Source organism: Lagopus muta, chromosome 2 (assembly GCF_023343835.1).
Source record: "Lagopus muta isolate bLagMut1 chromosome 2, bLagMut1 primary, whole genome shotgun sequence".
Lineage (NCBI taxonomy): Eukaryota > Metazoa > Chordata > Aves > Galliformes > Phasianidae > Lagopus > Lagopus muta.
In genome coordinates, this window is record NC_064434.1 from 83,952,346 (window position 1) to 83,974,069 (window position 21,724).

At 35.4% G+C, this 21,724-nt stretch overlaps 1 protein-coding gene across 3 annotated transcripts in view; it reads right to left on the reverse strand.

Moving 5' to 3' along the window:
* Nucleotides 1–21,724, reverse strand: part of PRKCE (protein kinase C epsilon) — a 272,140-nt gene that overhangs the window by 84,393 nt on the left and 166,023 nt on the right. For all 3 annotated transcript variants that reach the window (XM_048935852.1, XM_048935854.1, XM_048935853.1), the window contains exons 3-10: nucleotides 17,911–18,070; nucleotides 16,980–17,014; nucleotides 15,497–15,582; nucleotides 13,581–13,713; nucleotides 10,619–10,761; nucleotides 9,377–9,473; nucleotides 7,588–7,802; nucleotides 5,405–5,578 (exon numbers count right to left, since the gene is read on the reverse strand). In XM_048935852.1, coding sequence (XP_048791809.1) covers nucleotides 5,405–5,578; nucleotides 7,588–7,802; nucleotides 9,377–9,473; nucleotides 10,619–10,761; nucleotides 13,581–13,713; nucleotides 15,497–15,582; nucleotides 16,980–17,014; nucleotides 17,911–18,070 — 1,043 coding nt within the window. The remainder of the gene's footprint in view (nucleotides 1–5,404; nucleotides 5,579–7,587; nucleotides 7,803–9,376; nucleotides 9,474–10,618; nucleotides 10,762–13,580; nucleotides 13,714–15,496; nucleotides 15,583–16,979; nucleotides 17,015–17,910; nucleotides 18,071–21,724) is intronic.

The window sequence follows — 21,724 nt, forward strand, 5'->3', positions numbered from 1 at the left end:
GAAAGAAGCTCAGAGATATGGCAAAAATTAGAAAGTAACAGCATAACTGCTGAAACTGAAACAAAATCTCCTAATTCTTAGCTTTAAAACCCATCAGCCCAAAGCACTCTAGACATTGTGCAAATGCACTCAGAGGAGTGGTACCTGAAACACAGCACCCATACAAAGAAGTACTAAGCCTCTAGGTAGATCATAATAGTTAATAGATAGGCATAGTGGTAATAGGCTCATTACCACCTATTCATAAATGTCCCTGAGGTCTTTCACCGTTATGTGGCTACCTTGCAGTATCAGAATATAGAGGAAAATCAAATTGCATTGCAGGTCTGTTCCAGAACTATGCACAATGAATAGATAGGCTGCAGTGAACATGAAGCCAATTGCATGGAAATAAAAAATTGTTTTTAGGGTTGGATAAGTCTAACATTTTAACTGTAGTAACATTTCTGACTCACTGTAGCCTTAGTTCAATTGTTTTCTCCAACAAAAATAACTGTAATGTTAAGGGTCTTTATTAATTCAATTAATTCTTTATAATTCATTATAAAAATTGCTCTATACTTGTAGCACTCTCTAGTACTCCATACTATGACTGTCCAGAAAGCAATTTTGTTGAAGATAGTAATCTAAATAGAACAGGAGGGCCTAAGTCTCAAATTTAACTAATTTCGTGAAGTTGAATAAAAAAAACAAATGGTAGGTGTTAGAAGCAGTAGCTCTCTAGTGTTTTAAATTTATTATGATTATCATAATCTTCCTATTTTAAATATTTTTTTTAAAAAACACATTTTCTTTCTAATTTATTATAAAACATGGAGTGTGAACATACATATGTATATCTGTATATCTCATATGATAGAGTTCTACAGAATTTTAATACTATAAGGAAGGTTCAAAGGGGCAGATGAGGAATAAAATGAAGGTATGTATACCTACATTTTGTGGAATCTCAACTTTCCATTGAAAAATCTTTAATATTCAGAGTTCTAATACTTCCAACTACAAACAGAATATTGCATTCAAGAATGCCTTCAGAGAACACAGCTCTAGTACTTAAGACTCCCTCACCAGCCATCTGACTGAAGCATTATCAATCAAACCTAATGCTGACACTGTCCCACAGCTGATCACTGGATCAAGGCATAAGGTTGAAGAGAAGAGGAGATGAAAGAGGGGAAAAGGGCAACATCCGAATTGTTGTCAGAGAGACAGAATATAGAAGAGAAAAAGAAGGTAAGAGGAAAATGTGGAAAAAAAGAAAAAGTATGCAAACAGAAGTAGACCTAAACCTTCCCTTTCCCCATGTCTGACATTTTCTCAATAAAGGACATGAAGCTCCTGAATAAATCAAAGATGATGATAAGAAACAGCAAGCTCTTGCAGAAACACTGTACACTGTATGCTGAGCTTTGTGCAAGTTTTTGTGAGTGTCATATACAGAATGCAAAATTCTTTATTTACATCCCAGTAGACAGATCGAAAGTTTTGCTTATAAATTTAGGCTTACAAAGCAGGCCTCTGAAAACACCGACAGTTGCTTTGACCATAGTCTGGCCAAAACAGAAAGGAATCATATAGGATGTGACATGGTTTTAGAATGTATGCTTCACTAAATCACCTGAACTCCTTCTACATAAAAACACACTGCGTCAGCTGTGGTTGTGCCAGTAGATTTTACACTCTTTCTAATGTGTGGGACTGGGTCACAGAGTTCACACCTCAACTACTGCAGACAGAACATCATATATTAGCCTTACACACTTTATCTCAAGCTCTAGAACAGAACCCAGCTCTCTTGACTTCCAGGTCACTGTAGAGGACCACAGCACTCCCTAAAGTACAACATTTATATGCATATAATTTAAATACAGAATGCTGATTTTCTGGCTCATATTTGATGGAATTAGAGCAAATTGGTTTCATCAAACAAAGTTACGGAGCTAAGCAAATAGGAAACAGAATTTGTATTTTATAAATAAACTTTTAGGACTTTATTAGTCTCCCAATTGAAGGCTCAGTTTCTGAAAAGTACATTTAATTCTCTGGAAAACTTTGACCTGTACATAGCTTTGAGATTAATTGAGTGAAAATATGTGCTTACAGTTAAACAGGAATATTTTGATGAATTGAGGCCACAAAAAGATTACGATGCTAATCCTGAATTTAGAAGAATTATTCCTGTATTTAAATTAGTGATGCATATAAGCTGTTGTTTGTCCCAGTGCCTGTAACTTGCAGAATTTTCATCTGCAGATAGGAATGCAAAAGGTAGGTTTGGATATACAAAGCAAAAAACAAAGTATGTTGTTATTAGCCATTATTTGGCACGATTTCTGAATATTAAATACTTCTAAAATACAATATACTTTTATTTATTTGTGATGAAAATCACGGAATTTAATAAATGATACCAATGAAGATCTGCTTTATGGAAAAAAAAACCTGAAGCATACTGACTATATGATGCACGTTAGGCAACTTTTCTTTAGTAATAATGTGAAGACACAGAGGGAAAACACCGCAATACCTAAAGCTGAACTCTTACATTTAAATTTTTGTGGAAGAGGAACAAAGCAAGCAATTTTATTGCATAAAATAAACCTCTGAGAGCTTTGGCAATGAATACTGAGTCAACCTTCCCATTAATCAGGGTGTATGCAACAAATAAGCTTGACTTGAAACTTAGAGTTTAATTCCAGCATGATCACTTCAATGACCAGTTCTGTAAAATATAGCAGCAATGGTCTGCAATTGCTGCAATTGCAACAACTGCAATGTAAGTAACTAGATACTACTGTTCAACACATTTTAAACTCTACTGTACAATGGCGTTTCTCTTAGTAAAGCTACTTTAATCATAGACCACACTTGTTCTATGGTTAACAAGCTTTCCTTATCTGTTTTTCTACTAAATGCAAGCAAATCATTAATTGACTCATTCACTTAGTACTGTTTCTTTTTTTCTTTTCATCTATAAATATTTTATAGCTTTAACAGACATATTTTAATTATTAATTCCTATTAGAATTAATTTTAGCTTTTACATTTTTGCTTCCTCATAGAGTTCTTTGCAAATTGCTTGTAGGCTTGAAAACCACTGATTTTTCAGGTATGGACTTTGCATTTGATTGGGTACCATTCAATGCAGTTTTGATTGCCTAGTGTCATTGGCCTATGATTTGTAACTCTATAAATTACTTAACTATCAATTATTCTGATTTCATGAAAAAAGAACAAATTACAACCTTGTTATATCTTTTCACTGCAAGAACAAAGTAGCTTAGTTTCTTCGAGTAAGAGATCAAGGAAGAGAGAAGACACTAAGAATTTCTGAATACCTTGCTTTGATAAACAGCCCTGGGGAATGGTGAAGAAGACAAAAAGCACAATACAACAGAGGTGAGAACAAGTGGAAAAAAACAAAAAACACAACAACACAACAAAAAGGAATAAAATTTCCAGAAAGCCAGAGTAGTAGCTGGAGAAACTTCTAGCATAACTCACTTTTACTGATATGTTCTGCTACATGATACACAGCAGTGATACATTTATTTGTGTTGCAGAGTGTGCGGTTTTCTTTAGCCCTAAAGATTCCTCTCTGTTCACGGAGTTTATCCCTTAACCACACTACAATCTTTCCATCACTTTCTTTATCTAAAATCGCCATTATGCTCAGTGACAGGAACACATTTTACAATATTTAAATGAACACACAGGTATTCAAATGAAATTAAAGTCTCAATAAGTGAAAGAAACACCCCTTGTGGACAACATGGAAGAATCTTCCTTGTACATGGCTTCCTTGTAAATGGCTTTCCTGGGCCATTTTTTGTGTGTGTGTGTTTGTGTGTGTGTTAACTTCAAAGCGTATAAAACACTAATGTTTTTTCTGTATTTTTGGAATTTTCAAGTCATATTAGGCATTTGTTATTTGAACATGCTACAGTTTTGCTTCTACTAAACTGGCTTTTCTTTTTTTTTTTCTTCCTCTGGCTTTCACACTGTTCCATTTATTTTTCCTGACAACTTGTAAATAACTCTGAACAAGCACTTCAGTAATTCACTTGTACAATGCACATTTTTAGCTATAGCACAGAAGTGATTGGCAATATGTACACATTTATGTAAGCATACACATATGGTAATATGTACCATTATGTACTCTTATTTTTGTTTAATATTCAAATTTAATTATTCCTTTAATCTAACAAACATCTGTTTTCAATAAATTGTTTCAGCTGCTCAAATGCAACATCTTAATGAAAGAAAATAAACCCAGTAGTTTGGATCTATATGACTGGTAATTGAAGGAAATTAATTTTCAAGTATGTTATTTAAATTTTGTATATAAACATATACATATATATAAGCACACATGTATGTGCATATGTATATTTACTAGATTTATTCCCTATAAGTCAAAAGCTGATCACGTTGAAATGAATGGCATGTTTAGTTTGATTGGCAAAGTTCAAACGCTTATGCTTAGAAATAGTGAACGCTTTATTAGACAATTTGAAAATAAAAGATGCTTCTGGTAATTCAGTTGTACACAACTGATATTCTATTTGCAAGACAGATTCACCTTATGTACATTTTGTCAATAAAGCTCTTTGAACAATTAAGTAAAAACTGTCAGATAAGGTGAATGATGAGAGAAATAAGGGGCAAAAGCAATGATAAACAGTAACAGTCTGTGACATAAATTGGATCTCACTCAGTTAGACTGATTGGATTCAGAGATCCTAGATAGTCAGCCACAGCATCCAAACATTTGCTTCATCTCAAAGAGCGAATGCAAAACATATGCTAAAACAAGGAATTTTTAAAGAAAAGTTACTAACAAAGAAAACACCATGGGAAAAGGCTCTCATTATTGGTTCCTTCCCCTTTTCTTCTTCCTGCTGCTCAAGTAAATGGCCAGCACTAGCGTTATAGGACCTTATTTGATAGGCAGCATACATTGATTTTATACTACAAACCACAAGAATGAAACAGAAGAGCATTCTGCCATAATCTTATTTCTAACAAAATCATTTTAGAATTTTCCCTCTGAACATTAGATATGAAAAACATTTGCACTCAATTCAATAGATGTACACAATATAAATTTATACAAGAAACCCAGAAAATGGCACCTCAGCAGTTTTTTGGGGGTTTATTTATTTATTTATTTATTTGAACTCATTTACTGCCATCTCCTGGTACTTACAGGGTAACTGCTTTTGCTACTTAGCAGCAGCCAATACGCCCATTCAGCGCTACTGAAATGCTGAAATATCTGCATCTGCTCAGAAATGATTTTGCATTATGGCTATACTTTCTATGCTGCTATCTGCTACATATTGGAAATATTACATATTGTATTGTGGGCACAAAGTGGTAGAAGGCTCATGTAGCTTACCTTTGTCTGGAAGCAGCAGTAAAGTTGTGTTAGGTATGGATGTTTCCGTGCTAATGCCAGAATCCTCTTTTCTGTCATTGTGCAGTCTACGTCATCATCTTGAAGTATGACATCTTTCTTCAAGACTTTCACTGCATATACTTCATCTTTTCCTTTTAGTTCAGCTAACATTACCTAAAACAAACAAAAATCCAATGTACACAAAAGCAACACATACCATAAGTGGCCGTGTATGAGTTTGAACACACTGAAAATACAATGAATAAATAATGCAGCAGTGGAATGTTAGTTACAATTTTATCAAGGCAAGTATGTTTGATTATAAAATTAAATAATTGTAATTTTAGGGAAAGATCTCTCTGGTATTCTTTAAATTTGAGACAAGCCATACATAGTAGTTGAGAATGCAGAGGATGAGAAGTTTTTATTTCTTTATTTGTATATCTTAAAGTGTCCCTATTAATGAGAACTCAAAAACTAAAAAAAGAAGGAACATAAATTAATTCCCTCCTTTTAGCTCCTATTTTTGCTTGTGAGACTTGTATGTGACGAACCTGATATGCAACTCCTCACATTACCCTGGCCACTTTAGAACTCTTGATTTGAACTGTCACAATTTAAGATTCAAGTTCTGTGCTCTGTTGAAGGTTAGTTCTGGCTTGGAGCCAGGGCAAGCTTCAGAGAACAGATCAGAAAACAGGCAGACAAAAAAGAACTGCTTCAGCACTGTGCACTTACATCTGCAGTTCCCATATATCAAGGAAGGAAGAGAGTACTTGTGAAACAGATTCACATTTCAGTTCTTTTAGGTTACATAGTGCATAACACTGTGAAAAGAAAAATCTGTAAGCACTGTAAATAGAGCCCCTTCTAACCTTGTCAATTCCCTATTGTGGGAAGGTATCTGGTGAATTATGTCATACCTAGTCTTTCCAGTAGCTTTTGAACTCCTCACTGTATCACGTAAGTTGTTCAGTGAAGTGAGTAAATTTGAACTGGATATTATCTAGAGGGGAAATGAACTCAGAACTGCACAGTGTTATTCCTGGGCTGATTTTTCCTGCTTAACCAAAACTATTTCAGTGATAAAATGAAGGTCAGGGAAGACGTGGGTCCTCTCTGGAAGGAAACTGGAGACCTGGTCACAAGGAATACAGAAAAGGCTGAGGTGCTCAATGACTTCTTTCCTCAGTCTTCACTGGCAAGGGCTCTAGCCATACCGTCCAAGATTCTAAAAGCAACAGTAAGAAGCTGGAGAAGGTAGATCTGCTTGTGGTAAGTGAAGATCAGATTTAACCATTTAAAGAACCTGAAGGTGCGCAAGTCCATAAGACCCAAAGAGATCCATCCACAGCTTCTGAGAAAACTGGTAGACAAAGTTTCCAAGCCCACTATCTATCATATTTGAAAGGTCATGGCAATCTGGTGAAGTTCCCACTGACTGGAAAAGGGAAAACATAACCCCATTTTCAAGAAGGGAAAAACAGAAGACCCAGGAAGCTATGGGCCAGTCAATCTCACATCTGTGACTGGCAAGATCATGGAGCAGTTCTTCCTGAAAACCCTACTAAGGCACATGGAAAACAAACACAAGGTGATTGCTGGTAATCAACACGGCTTCACCAAGGGCAAGACATGCCTGACAAACTCGGTGGCTTTCTATAAAGGAGTTACGGATAGATAAAGGAAGACCAACTGACGTCATCTACCTGGACAAGGGGAAATGGATTAAAACTGCAAGAGCGTAGATTTAGACTAGATAGCAGGAAGGAATTCTTTACTGTGAGGATTGTGAGACACTGGAACAAGTTGCCTAGTGAGGCTGTGAATCTCCCCTCCCTGGAAGCATTCAAGGCCAGGCTGGCTGGGGCTTTGAGCAACTTGGTCTACAGAGAGGTGTATCTGCATATAGCAATGAAGCACTGACAATTCTGTTTCACAAGACTTGACCTTAGTTACTGTAATGAGACAGAGCATGGAAAATTCCAGCTGATCAGCAGACTGATATTCATGACCATCACTGCAAAGGTGGCTTTTACCCTATGCATAAAGTATGTAAGAAAACCATCAAGGTGAAAACACTTCCTGAATATCAGTATGAGGATTTTCCAAGTTGTACAGTCACAAATAAGTTACATACCAAGGGGAAAAAAAAAAAAAAAAAAAAAAAAGTATCTACCTACCTTGCCAAAGCTGCCTTTTCCTAATACTTTGATGAAGTTGAATTCCTCAAGGCCTATTCGCTTGGTCTGTGCTTGTTTGACCTCCCCATTTTCACCATTCTCCCCGGGTTTGTTAAGCTGGTTGTCTGCTGATGTTGTAGCGGTTGCCCTGTGCTCCTCTCCCCGGTTGTCAAATGATAATGCTTTCCTAATGTTGTTTTCCAGCTCTTTGATTTCTGTGGAAACAAGAGAAAATTTTAAACGAACACCTTAAGCACAATCTGTATTAGTCTGTATCAGTTTGGAGTGCCCTTGAAAGCATTCTGCAGCTAAGTATACATATTTAATAAACTATTTCTTCACTTAACAGTAATCAGTTAAAAACTTGCTGCAATTGGAAGAGCAGCCTTTTTAGATGAAACTAAGACACCCAAAATGTGAATGGTAAGTCAGAAGAGGGGCCAAATAGTCATTGCAGTGATTTTTTTGGGTGTTTCACTACCACGGAACAGTACTTTGTTTTGAATCCTCTGTCTTCTTGCGGAACTGAATCATCTTCCTGCTTGGTTATTTCAAAGCCATTTCTTCAAAAGTTCAAAGGATAGCTGGGCATCCCAATCCTTGGAAGCCAACATGAGCTGAGTATCTTACTCAGCTCCAGCTCTTATCAGACACAAGTCAATGAAGTATTTGACAACTTGTTAGTGCTCCTTCACGTAGCAATTGTGTAGATCTGCTAAATGGTTTTCAAGGCTTCTAAACACTAAAATTCAGTGAGTCCTGATGGTTAAGGTACCTCAGAATCTGCCTCAAGCTTTTACATAGTACTTCTGCCTTATGGCTTTGGAAGCAAAAACTGGGTATCTAAAAGAGTGAAATGTAGAAGAGTATATAGACAAATTCTTTATTCTAATTTTAACCAAAACATCAAATATTTCAAAATTATTATGTAATTAATATGTTGCCTCTGAAACCTAAAGGTTGAGAAATTTTAATCAGTTCTGGATTCAACTTTGGCAAGTTTTCCCCTTAAGGGTGATAAATTTCTCAACTAATTATTGTAAATATATGTAAAATATATTGAAAATTATATGTAAATAATTTTCAAAGAACTTAACACAAAAATATTCATCTTCTTTTGCCTTGATGGAGGATACTGCATTCACTAGTTGACAGACGCAGTGGTACAGAAGACGCATTCACAGACAATTAATGTTCAAAAATACCAGCTGGATCAGATTCTAAGCATACTGCTGACGTACGTGTTCTGTCAATCGAAATGTTCAGCTCAAGAAAAAAAAAGTAATATCAGTGACAGTTAACAATATTTGTCTCTAAATCCTACAGAGAATGCATAGGAACTCCAGCATACCCTAATTGTGTGGAAGCTTTTATTATCATAAATGTTCAAATGGAACTTCAAAAAGCTAATTTTAGCTAAGAAACTTATTAAAAGACAAGAGGCGTTTCTCAGATCAGAACACTTAGGTTCTGCGGTACTATTTAAAATGCTATCACTCTCACAACAGCACAACCTTCCTATATTAAGGTATTTAGTTAGGCAAGGACTCATCTGGTAAACTTAAAATATTTTGAGAGTTTTATAATTTTACCTTTCACAGATTTTAAAGAAATGAGAGCAAGTCTTAAAAACAAGTTTTTACACGTTGTATCTTTCTCAGTAAGTGCTTCATTTTCTCGTAGCTACTTGGTTAATCAGGTTCTACATAGGCTGGAGGTGCTAGCTTTTTTATTCCTTATAAAGAAGGGCAGTAAGTGACAGTATGTATTAGAAAACAAAAAGTTCAACCTTGATCACATGGAGAAGTCGGTGCTGACTTTGACCTGTCTTCTTCTGATGATGTGCTTCCAGGAACTGGTTGCTGATTCTCTGCACCTGCAATTAGCTGAACACAAAACCAAAAAGGGTACTAAGTTATAAGGTCCTCCAGAGTTGGGCACTGAGTGGAAATTTGTCGATATTAATTCACAAGTAGAAATATAAAGATAACTGAAGATGTTCTAGTCCTACTGGCTCTCACTGGCAGAACCTCAACCATCAAGAGATGGCATCACACCAAATAAAGACCAGAATACAAACAGAAAGAACCAACAGTTTAAAAGAAAACAGGTTCTTCAGATGAAATAAATGTAATAATCATACCCACTGGGAGAGAAAGTTTTAAAAAACTACCCTGAACCCGTGTAGAAATCAATCTAATAGGTATATTTAATTATATATTAGCAAACATTACAAACTCACTCCTGGAGTAACAACATGAAAATATCTTTTCCCAGGAGTCTAATATCAATTAATTTCTGAGTCTTCTCTGTTTCTGTACCATTTTGAAACAACATACATGAGTTCCAAGTACTCAATAATTGGAAAAATGTAAACAACAAAGGGACAATGTTTTATGAAATTATGCCTAACATTTGCCTATTCCTGCAAGTGAGAGCAAACTGAGATAGAAAACGTGGCCACATTCTGATCCAGGATATACAAGTCCACAATAACTCCAGTAACTTTGGATGTAGTTGGTTGGCTTTCATTTGAAGAAGATCAGTCTAGTTCTTATTATAATAACAATAATAACTCTGGAACCATCATCTGATGAGCAGTTCCTTTTTATGTGCATCAACACGTTGTTCATTTACTATCACCTATTAATAATGCTATGGAGTAGCACCGTGTCTCAAACAATCAGTTATGCCAATTCTGAGTCAGAGACACATTTATGTTTTTACTGATGTGAATTGATGTGTCAGATATTGTCTCTCTGTCAAATCTCCCTTCTTAGATTTAAAAAGGGGAAATATTTCCAGACTACAGAGTCTCCAGCTCTACAAAATTACATCAGCTCAAAATAAATTTCATACTGAAGTTCAGAATAAAAGAGTAACTCAATGGCCAAAGGCTTAGTTATGCACTAACTTTAAAAATAAATAAATAAATAAAAAATCTTTTGTGCTAATCAAGTGAATGGGATTGAACTCTAGCTTGTGAATCTACAGCACAGCCACAGTAGTGTCATTTTTATACCAAAATTACCTTTTTCCTCCTCTGCCCACTATTAGTGATCTTATCTGGAGTAACTCCAAGATCAGCAAGAACTTTAGCTATGCCTCTAGCGTCCACTCCACAGTTTGGTGCCACATTTGTTTCACAGCGTCGATGTACATTCATCTTGCAAACTGCAATGAAATGTAAAGTGACAGAATAGCATAAATACTATCTTATCATTTTGTCTTACTTAAATCAAATCTCATTGGATCTACCAGTAGTTTTTTCAAATAAATATAATTTCGGTAGAAAAATACTTAACTGGATTTGTAATGACTATAAAATGACCAACCTAGTTGTTATTCTGCTATGAAAATGCAGAACTTATCGTTCTCATACAGTCTTCATATAGTCCCCAGACAGGCACAGGAACAAATGAAAACATCTGACGATACTATAAAAATCCTATTTAGAATTTAAAATAGAAGAATTTCTCAGAGCTTGGACTTTAGACATCCATTTGCTCTCATATGTTGTTCCTTGCTCATTTTTACTGAGGAAAATGAATTCCTACTGCAGGCAGGCCTAAAAATTATCAGTGCTTTAAGTTCTTTGGTACTTTCAAACACTCTCTACCCTGCAAATGGTAATCCACTTACTAAGCTCTTTCTCTTACATACCATCTCCAGAAACTAGCATACCAGTAGGAGGTCAGTAAGGTTACAATGAGTAAGAAGTAGGGAGAACATAGCTCTATTAAAAATAGCATAGAGTGAGGAAACATGGCTTATTTTAGATTTCACTGCCCTCTTGTGGAATAAGGCATAAAGAAAGCAAAACAGCAACTGTAGTTAAATGCTGGATAAACACTCAAGTGATCCAATTCCTCACTTCACCTCACAGTTTTATAAGCCTGCGCTTTGTTATATTGTTCCTCAGTGGCAGTGTCACTGCGTAAAACCTAAAGAAACATTGTGCCTCAGACGATGACAGCAGTGCAGATAATCTTTGGAAGTAATCACGCACTTCAGAAAGCAGGTTTCCAAATATATTTCTATTTCCATGTATGTTTCAGCTCAGACGGAAAGCAAAAAGAAACTGCTACACATGATACTTTCAGTGTATGTATATTCAGTGACGAAAGCTAAGTGATAGGATTCATAAGAGAGGACTCTGAAGAGCTGAAAGCAGGACATTTCTGCGTATTCCAACTTCATGAATGCAGTGGGAAAAAAATACAAAACAAACAAAAACTAAAACCAGGAAAAAAATAGCTCTGCAATACACTTTTCATGGCATTAATAATTACACTGGGCAAGCAAGAACACCTCTGAACATGTAAATATTGTTGAACACTTGTTAAAAAAAGAAATGAAAAGAAAGCAACTCCAGCTTGGAAGAATATTAGAGTTCATGAAGATAATATTGTATTTTCATATGCACATGAGACATAACATTATTCTCTGTTGTTGAGAAGGAAAGAATGATTGTGGTACCTAAGAGAGAATATACTAGTGAACTAATAAACTCACAGGTTAAGTGGAGAGATACTATAGCTCTGATTAAAAATTAAGGGGAAAAAAAAAAAATCAGATTTAACTGAAAAAACTTTTCTAAACATATCTCCACCGTAATTAAAATAGCAATTGGAACAGAATCTTTAACATTAGTAAAGAAAGAGAATTTCAAGTTATTTTATCACTAAGCACTAGCTAGAATCACAAGGTTAGGATGAATTTCACATCTCTTAGTGTTCATCACTTAGCCATGAAAGGTATTTCTTCTTTTACTGATCAGCAGTATGTGACATGAAACATTAAGTCTGACCTTCACCTATAATTATGCCTCATCTTAAATAACTGCAAAAGACAGTATTTCAGAGGTTACACATTTAGACGTAAATAGAGGGCTGCTGTGAAAGTAATGCCTCCTATTTTATGATGCTGGCACACAGTGTCAGAGCAGACGCTGATGGTACGGCAGCAGAGGTTGAACCTTTCTACCAATACCCCGTTACATGTTGTTGCTGTGTGACAGATGACAGCAGAGGGGCAGTCTGACACAATGGCTTCTGACATGGAACCGCATGAGGAGTAAAGGCATGTATTTGAATTCTTTCATGTAGAAAAAATGGCATCCAGTGACATTCATCAACACTTGCTGATCGTTTATGTAGACCAGACAGTGGATGGGAGCACAGTGGGTGACGTGTTTCAGCAGTGGCAATAGTGACATTGGGGCACCTCTGCTGGTGCAATGTTTACAAAAGCAACAGTAAGTTCTTATTCATTGCTGATGAAAACACACAGCTAACTGTGGTGAATGTGTTGAAAAAATAGTCTTTTGTAGCTGAGAATTTGCTCAATCAAATCATGTTCTTGCATTCTACGTATCTGTTGTAGTTTCCACAGTAATAAATAGGAGGCATTATTTCGAGCAATGTTTGTACTTATGAAGATGACCCATCCATTCATAAAGGTATAATGCAATGAAAGTCTGTAATGTTTGTTACGTACTACCCTCTAAAGATCTGACAATCTTTATGACATCACAACACTAATTGCAGTACTTTGTTTACTGTTTCTAAAATAATATTGTGTTTATATTGTTTTTTCTCCCTTTTAGAATATTCTGCTGTTCCAAAAAAAGCAGATATGGAAAGCCCAATAATTTCTATCTGTCAGCTAAAATAACACAAATATTCCTTCTAGGAGTTGCTTCATATACAGTCCAGATTATACAGCTTTTCAAGCACAGAACATATTGAGACTTTTGTTTTCTTTTTCTATATGGTGCTAGACAGACCACCACAAAACATAATTCAGCTAGATATCAAAACCTCTCATCTTCTGGATGTAGACACATGACTGGTTCTGACTAGCCTTCAATACAGAAGAAAAGACAGAGTAATTTGGAAGTAGCAGCATTTTTTTAATTAAATCAGAAAAGGTCTTGCCAAATCTGCTACACTCACAAAGAGAAAGAAAAGCTATAAAATGACACCCTTTACCTTTGCATTGTAAACCTTGTCTCAAAAGACCCCAGAGCAATGAACCACAGTGGTCACAGAAGGTGGGCACTTTGTAATTGTGAATGCTAAACTTGTGAGGCATGTTGACACTGAAACGCTGAGATCCCACTTGCTGAAAAAGAAGAGCATAACACAATTCATTCTAATTAATCTTTCTATACTCAGTGTACAACAAGGCCTTTTATGTTTTAAAATCACACAGAATTTAAAAAAAAATGAAATAGCCATATACTCAAAATACGATCTTTGTCCAAGAGAAAAAGTATAAAGTATAGTTTGTAGTACTTCTGGAAACAAAAATAACAACATAGCTATCAGGAAAGATCTCTTAATGTGGAAAGCAAGGAAGTCACTCCCAATTGTTTGAGGAGCAGGAGGCAGAATACAGGACTAAGAAAGAGTTATATATCATAACCCATTTGCCTTCTCATATCTCACTGTTCTTTAGATGATGAAAATGACAACAATTAATTGTGTTTAGGGATTCCAAAGTTTGATTACATACTAATTAAAGGATGTCACTGATAAGTTTTTATGGTGGCTACTGTACAGCAGGAGATTTATTTCAGTATTTTTCCTTCCCTTTCCTATTACCACTGGCTTCTCTCCAATGATTGAGTAGCCATTCTAAACAATGAGAGCATTATATCAGCAAACCATGCAAGTCTCCACCAGTCTGGAGCCTGGGAATATAAATCCACACAAGATTTCATATCTTCCTGTGGATACCATGCATAAACAGCACTAGATAAACACAATCCTTTATCACAATCCTATACAAGAGATCAGTTTTTGAGCATTAAATACTTACTGTGAACCACATGTTAAAATGCAGTTCTAATATGAAAAATGGCAGTGGAGCACCCAGGAAGAATGAGAATATTCAATGTTTCAGACAAATTCAAATCAAAGTTACAAGACTGGCTCAAAACCATAGCTACACATAGCTTTCCTGATATATAGTCTTTTAACAGACTGAAACAAAAATATACTTCTTCTGCATGGCCAATGAACTGGGATCATTCACATCCTGCCTCATCTGAGCCTACAGTGAAGGACGGGCCCATTTTGCACAAATCTCAGCCGTGTAGTACCTTGTCATAATAGCATTATCTTATATAGTTCCAGGAGCCTTCTTTAGTGCTTGGACAACTTCTGTTCTACATTTCAACAGGTTGGATGCAGTCTTTGTAGAAGTTTTATGAGCAACTGCGTGGGTTTTTTTTACTTTGACGTAAGATATCCAAGCTTACTGCCTATCCAATCTGCTAGTAACTCACCCACACAAAAATGTAGTGAAATGTTTAGCCTAGAGAAGAGAAGGGTTCACGGAGCCATCATTGCAGCCTTCCAGTACCTGAAGGTAACTTATAAGCAGGAGAGGGACCATCTATTCACACAGTTTTAATAATGATAGGACACGGGAGAATGGCTTTAAACTAAAAGAAAAAAGATTTAAGTTAGATGTTAGGAGGAAATTTTTTACTCAGTGGGTGGTGAGGTGCTGGCACGGGCTGTCCAGAGAGACTGTGGATGCCCCATCTCTGGAGGTGTTCAAGGCCAGGTTGAATGGGTCCCTAGACAGTGAACTGGTGGGTAGCAACCTCACCTATGGCAGGGGGTTGGAACTGGATGATCTTTAAGGTCTTCTCCAACCTAAAACATTATATAATTCTATAAAAAGTTCACTAATTAAAAATAAATTGTTTTATAGTAATTTCCATGTAAATTGAACTATTGTCATAATCTGCCATTTTAAAGTAAGTTCTATGTCACAACAGGACAAGAAGGGCACAAAGAAGTTCACAAAATTTATTGATTAAATACAGAACACAACACTAATATGAACAGATGAAAGGCAGAATCTAGAAAATGTTTTTTTAATAAACATTTACCTCATCATGGGTTTCCTGTTTTTTTAAGCCAGCACACTTCGTTATTATAAGTTCATGGCATCTCTTGTGGACTACACAAGTGCAAACTGTAAACAACAACAACAAAAAAAAACACCAACAGATTTAGGAAAAAAAAAGATTTCATGAAGACTGATTTAAAACTGATTTGAAGACTAGAAGTGCTGGGATGTTAAATCTAGGCCGCAGATGACTGTGACTTGGTAAGTTGTATCCAACAAGCCTCACTTACAAAGTCAGAAGACAATGGACTTTTGAGAACAATGAGGGTTAAGAAAACTAAAGCATATCTGCCAAAATCTCAAGATGTATAACCACTACTAAAACATTAGCAACGTTTTTTCCTGATGTTTTCATAACGTTTGATTTATTTGATAAATAATTGATTTCCAAATTATAAGAGACCCAAATGTAAAAAACAATTATTGTCTGAAGAGACTCCAGTGAAAAAAAGATACAAAGGTAATTGATTGTAAAATTCAAAGAAGGTGAACTCTCCTTCTGTAATATATTACCAAACATTGATAAAAATAAAAGTGTTTCAAGAGGCAGAAATATTTTTGTCAATATTTATACTGATTACTTAAGCAATTAATAACATTTGCAGATACAGAAGATTAACAATTACAAGGACTATAACACTATAGTATTCAAGGTGATTTATTTGAGGAAAAAAACTGCATAGAGGTAAAAGAATGAATTTTATTTTCCTCTTGCATTGGTCATTGCTGAGAGAAAAAAAACACAGAACAAAACTCAGGGAATCTCAACTGTTCATTAATGCAATATTTCTTATTATAGCATGTAAAATCATTTATTGCATTTATTTATTAACAGTGAAATTTCATCAAGCCTTTTGTAATGAAAAATCATCACTAACTTGATCATTTTTACTTGTCACATGAGAATTAGCTGATAAACATCATCCCAAGAAATGACTGCATGAAAAAAATTAAGAGTACAAGAAATTCAGATGAAAAGTTGAGTTCAAAATGAAGCATTTGTGCAGTCTTTGCTATAACCTACTTTAATTATGACCTCTATAATTATCTCATCTATTTAATTACAGTCTATGCAATTACCTGGCATTTTCAAATAGTAATTCTTAAGTTGAATAAAGACTTAAGGAGAAGGAAGACAATTTTAAAATGCATGAGATGAAAAACAAAGAAGCCTACATCCCCAGACATGCCATTCCAGTTGAATGTGCAGAGAAGAGAGGCTAGGATTTGCTGTTCAGAGATGTTAACTGTGCTGCTATTTCACATATACTGCCTACGACCAAACAGTCTTGAAAATCTTACTGTGACTTAAAGACTGAATCTTTGGTGAGACCAAAATATTCAAAGTAACTTGTGTTAAATCCTCATCGTTGTACATACAAATTGTTTGATGATAATATTATTTATTATTAATATGTTACAACATATGTATTCAAACTGTTTCCCCATAGACTTTCTCTTACCTTGACATTGGTATCCCTGTTTTCCTATTACACCCCTGAAAATAAAACAGTGTTTTAGAGAGCAGAATATATACCTACAAAAATGAAAAACATTCCCCCCCCCCCTTTTTTTTACTAGATATCTACAGTCTTAAAATAATTAATTAATCACTAATCTGATATCTGCATTCCTGTAATGAGATTAGTTCAAGCAGGTACCCCATTTCAGTCACTAAGCAGTACCTGGTTGGAATACAGTCTGTGAAGAGATTCAGAAGTAAAAACATTGACTATAGCAAAAAAGGTAAAGCCAAGGGACACAGAGAGAAACTAAAATGGTCACTGAGCAATTTTATAAATTGACAAAAGACTGCATTTGCCAATACTGTTGCTTGAAATCATCTTCGCTAACCTAAGGCCTAAACTGCAGACTTTTCTTAAAGAATGTAGTTGAATTCACGTACAGTGTAATTACATGGTTTCACACTGATGAAGACTCATTCACTTCACGCTCTTACTAAATTCTACTTATGGATCACATCAGATCTTATATACGTTAATGTGCAAATCAGTATCTCTGGGTAGCTGTGGAAAACATCAATAGAATCATTGAAAACTCAAAACCAAATTACTCCATCCTTTATCTGAAAATTGTGAGTGCTAAACATGAACTTTTTTTCTAAAAGGGAGTTCTCAACGTATACTGCAATGACAGAGACTGCACACTAAGTATCCCTAAGATGGGAACTTCAGAAATCTAATGTCCCCATATTCCTTTATCTTCAGTAACAGTTGTAGAAGCTTAGCATTTCCTAGGAGAAATGTGGTAGTACTCAAGTTTCTAAATAAAAGTGCAGACATCTTGGCAAAATGTAGTTGTCCAGTAATAGTAATAGGTCCAAATTCACACCTACAAATTTACAAAGAAAACCAAACCAAAGTTACTTCGTACCATATAAAATCTCTGCAGTGTGAACAGTATGTTGGCTGTCTAAGGTAGGTGGCCATAAACTTGTGGCCATTGACCTGATGGACTCTGCGTCGTACAGCACCCTGCCGTTTTCTGGGGCGCATCCGCTCCCGAAATACGCGTTCTTCATTGTCCTTGGGTGCTGAAACAGAAGAAAAAAAGATTAAGTACTGGTTGTATGATTATGGTCTAAGCTTCAGGCTCTAGTAATTCACTTAGGTACTAAAACACTTTCAGCAAAATTTTCGAAGGAAAGAAGCTGTTCCTCTCAACCACTTCCTGCTTGGTTGTATATGAGATGTAATGGTAGAGGAAACAAAAATTAAAGTTACTATATCTCAGGTATGTCTTAGAATGAAAACCTTTGGAAAAATCCATCATAATACATTGGGTGCTCTTCCTAAAATATAATTTTGAAAAGTGTTACTAATAACCTCCATTAGTCTATATTCACATTAGTAACGAAGAGTAGTGTACAGTCATTAATGAAAGACAATACTTGATGAGCATTCCTAGAATTACCCATATCTTTTGAAATTAGAATACCAGACTTAGGAAGGCCAAAATCCAATCATGCACTGAATCTATGCACCGGCCTTCCTAAATCAGTAAATATAACACTAAAGTATTAATACTTTTTACTCAGCTAAACGGAATCATTATAATAGCATAAAGACATGTAGAGTTAGACATCTCCAAGTACTAATACAACATTTAACAATAATGCACTGGAAATAAATCATTGGATAACGGCTCAAATCTGTAGCAATCTCATTGTGTTACAAATATTTAACTAGTCCCTATTTTTGAGGAATTAATCCATCAAAATAACTCACAGTGTTGTAAATTTGAAAGATATTTATTTAGAAATTCTTAGAAAATGATTTTAAATTAAGCTGATGAAAACAGTGCAGAGAATCAGAAATCAAGATCAATTTCTTTCAGTGCACAGCAAGGGCAAAAAACCCATAACATTGTCGAATTCATTTACACCCTAGAAATACCATGTTCCTTACACAGTAATATCATACAGAACATCTCAATTGAAAGTGTGATTTCACCCCACCAGATCCATCTGTGGGATGGCCAGAATAGCACTGCTTTTATATTCTGAGTTTTCAGTAAATAAGTGCTGACTTACATGCAATGCTACTCCTTTGTTTATGTCAAAGAGCAATCAAAATAATGGCTCTAATTCTCCTTCAAGAAAGAGATATGAAATAATAACTAATCAGCAATTAGGCTTATTTTTGTGCATTAGGTAAAATTCCAACTTCTAAGAAATATCACAGTCTATTGGGAGAAAAACCAATTTTCACAGAGTAAGCATAGCATGTAGTTGGAAATCTTATCAAATACTCTTATTTCCAGCTTCTGAATCAATTAATCACTTTAAAATGTCACTGGAAACCTGTCTTTCCTGTCTTCAAAAAAAAAAACAAAAACTATTGTGAGAAATGATTCTATAGGTTACATAGAACAGCTCTTCTGTTCATCACCCAGATTTTAGAAATTGCTGACATATGCAGTCTGGATATGAGAAAGCTAACACACTACTCTCTTGGAAAGGTTTCACGGACAGTTATCTGTTTTTATGAAAAGAACAAGATGTTCTGAGAGTGCACAGCTCACAGTTGGTATGATAATCAGTCTACAATGTCACTTTTCTCCTTTTTGCTTTTTTTTTTTTTGGTCTCAAAAGTAACTGTTAACAGACAGAGCACATGTAATTTTACAGAGCAGATGAAAATCTTTTGACTAGATCAACAAAACATCATAACAGTAGGGTTAGTTTTTGTTTGCTTTTTATCAATACATCTCTAAAAATAATTGCATTACTTAAATTTCTATCCCGAATGCTTTTATGAAGCTTCATTTTTTTCACTTCCAATTTTTACAGTTAAAATAACAGACTGGCGTCTTTTTCAGAAATGCACTGACTTGAAAACTGATAGAAGCAATACACCAGCCCTGAAATTTCCAGCTTAAACTGCAGGTCTCCACCACACTGGCCATCAGCCTTTCATCAAATAGATCAAGGCACAAGAACAACAAATCCACCCAGGAGCTTTATGCTCAGTTTTCCTCTCAGTTTACATTAAGTTCTGCTAGCTCGGTTGCTATTACTGTTACTCAGTGAGAACACATCAGCAAAGCCTTTCTACAGTCTTAAAACTGTCTTGCACAAATCACTGTGATGTTCAGAACAACAGACCTAAACCAAGGCAGTTACTTTCCAGGTGATTCAGGTCAGGATGAAGTGCCCACAGCCCAAGGCTGTAAGTCACTCCTCTATAAGGAGTCACTCCACTCTATAAGCACTGTGAACACCTTTACTTTAAATCCATTTAAGTCATATGCGACCAGTCACATCAGAGACATACATTCAGTTTCCTCAAGACATCCATTTAAAACTGAGCCCCCAGATTTTCTTGTTTTTCATGAGCAGGAAAGTCACAATCTCAGAAAAGAGTGAGTAGTCAGGAAAAAATGGAAACATCTTGTTGAGAGAGCCAACTAGCATGTTCAAGTCTTATTTTGGAAACTCTGGCAACACAAACAAAACTGGCCTTTAAAAGCTATTTTTAAAGGAAAAAGTCTTACACTGGTATATAACAGAAAATACTATTAAGATATAGCACAGTGTCCAATCACGTCATTTATATTCTTAGCAGAGGAGTTCAAACGAAAATTAAGTGAACCTGCCATAGTCAGGCTACAAGCACTTCCAACATAAAGAAACATTTCTTCACACAGCACTTCTAAACAGTCACAGAGGCTTATCATTTCTTCAGTAAAAGCTGTGGGTTTTTGTTTTGTTTTGTTTTTGTTTATTCTTTTTCTTTTTTTTTGTAAAATACATTATGCTCCATGTTTTGATTTGGAGTCCATCAACTCTTTGTATTATTCAGTTTACCCTATTCAAATTTCATTTCTGGAAGGAGGAATAAGGAAAGCTCATGATCACTTCAGAGTATTCATGGAGAATACTTACAATGCAGCATATTGATTTTAGGCTTTCTCTGACGGCACTTGAGAACTGCCGAATTTAGGACTAATTTTGCCTTATACTGTACCCATTCATGCCTTTGCATCTTTTCACTGCAGCCAAGCGTAACTCTCAGTTATTTGGAAAACAATACAGTATAATTCTTTTTACATACTCACATGTACATACAAATATATTGCCTACAATTTCAAAGTACACAGTCCTGAAGTCTTGCAGGCTTAACTTCAAAGCACTTGAAGCGTTATAAAAGTCAATAGAAGTATCTAGAATTCAAAATTCCATGAGATTCATGAATACTTGCAGAAATTGCAAAATGGATGTTTAAATGAGCTGTTTGGAACTTCATTTAATACTGTTAATCACACGGTTTCTGTTCAGTACGTTTTACACCTTAACTTAAACAAAAGTAATACAGAGTACTCCACAATCCTCAAAGAGGGCAAGACTGGAAGATAAAGACTCTGAACACTAAATAACAAAAGCTGATACATGTTTGGAATCCATTTATAATGAGGTTTGAGCATAAATGAGAAAGGTTTGGTGTGGAGCACCATCTGCAACAATTATTCAGCACAGCAAAATCTGTCATTTCAGTTCCATGCCCTGTAAGTTTCAAGTAGTTACATAACTCTGAAAACAAACAAAAACATGAAAAAATATTGCAGAAAATGAGAGAAACGACATTCACAGAAAAGTTTCACTGCTTTCTCTGTTACTGTGACTGGGGAGTTGTAAATTGGAGTGCACTGGGCACCTCCTTTCATATAGAGGAAGAAACACCCAGGG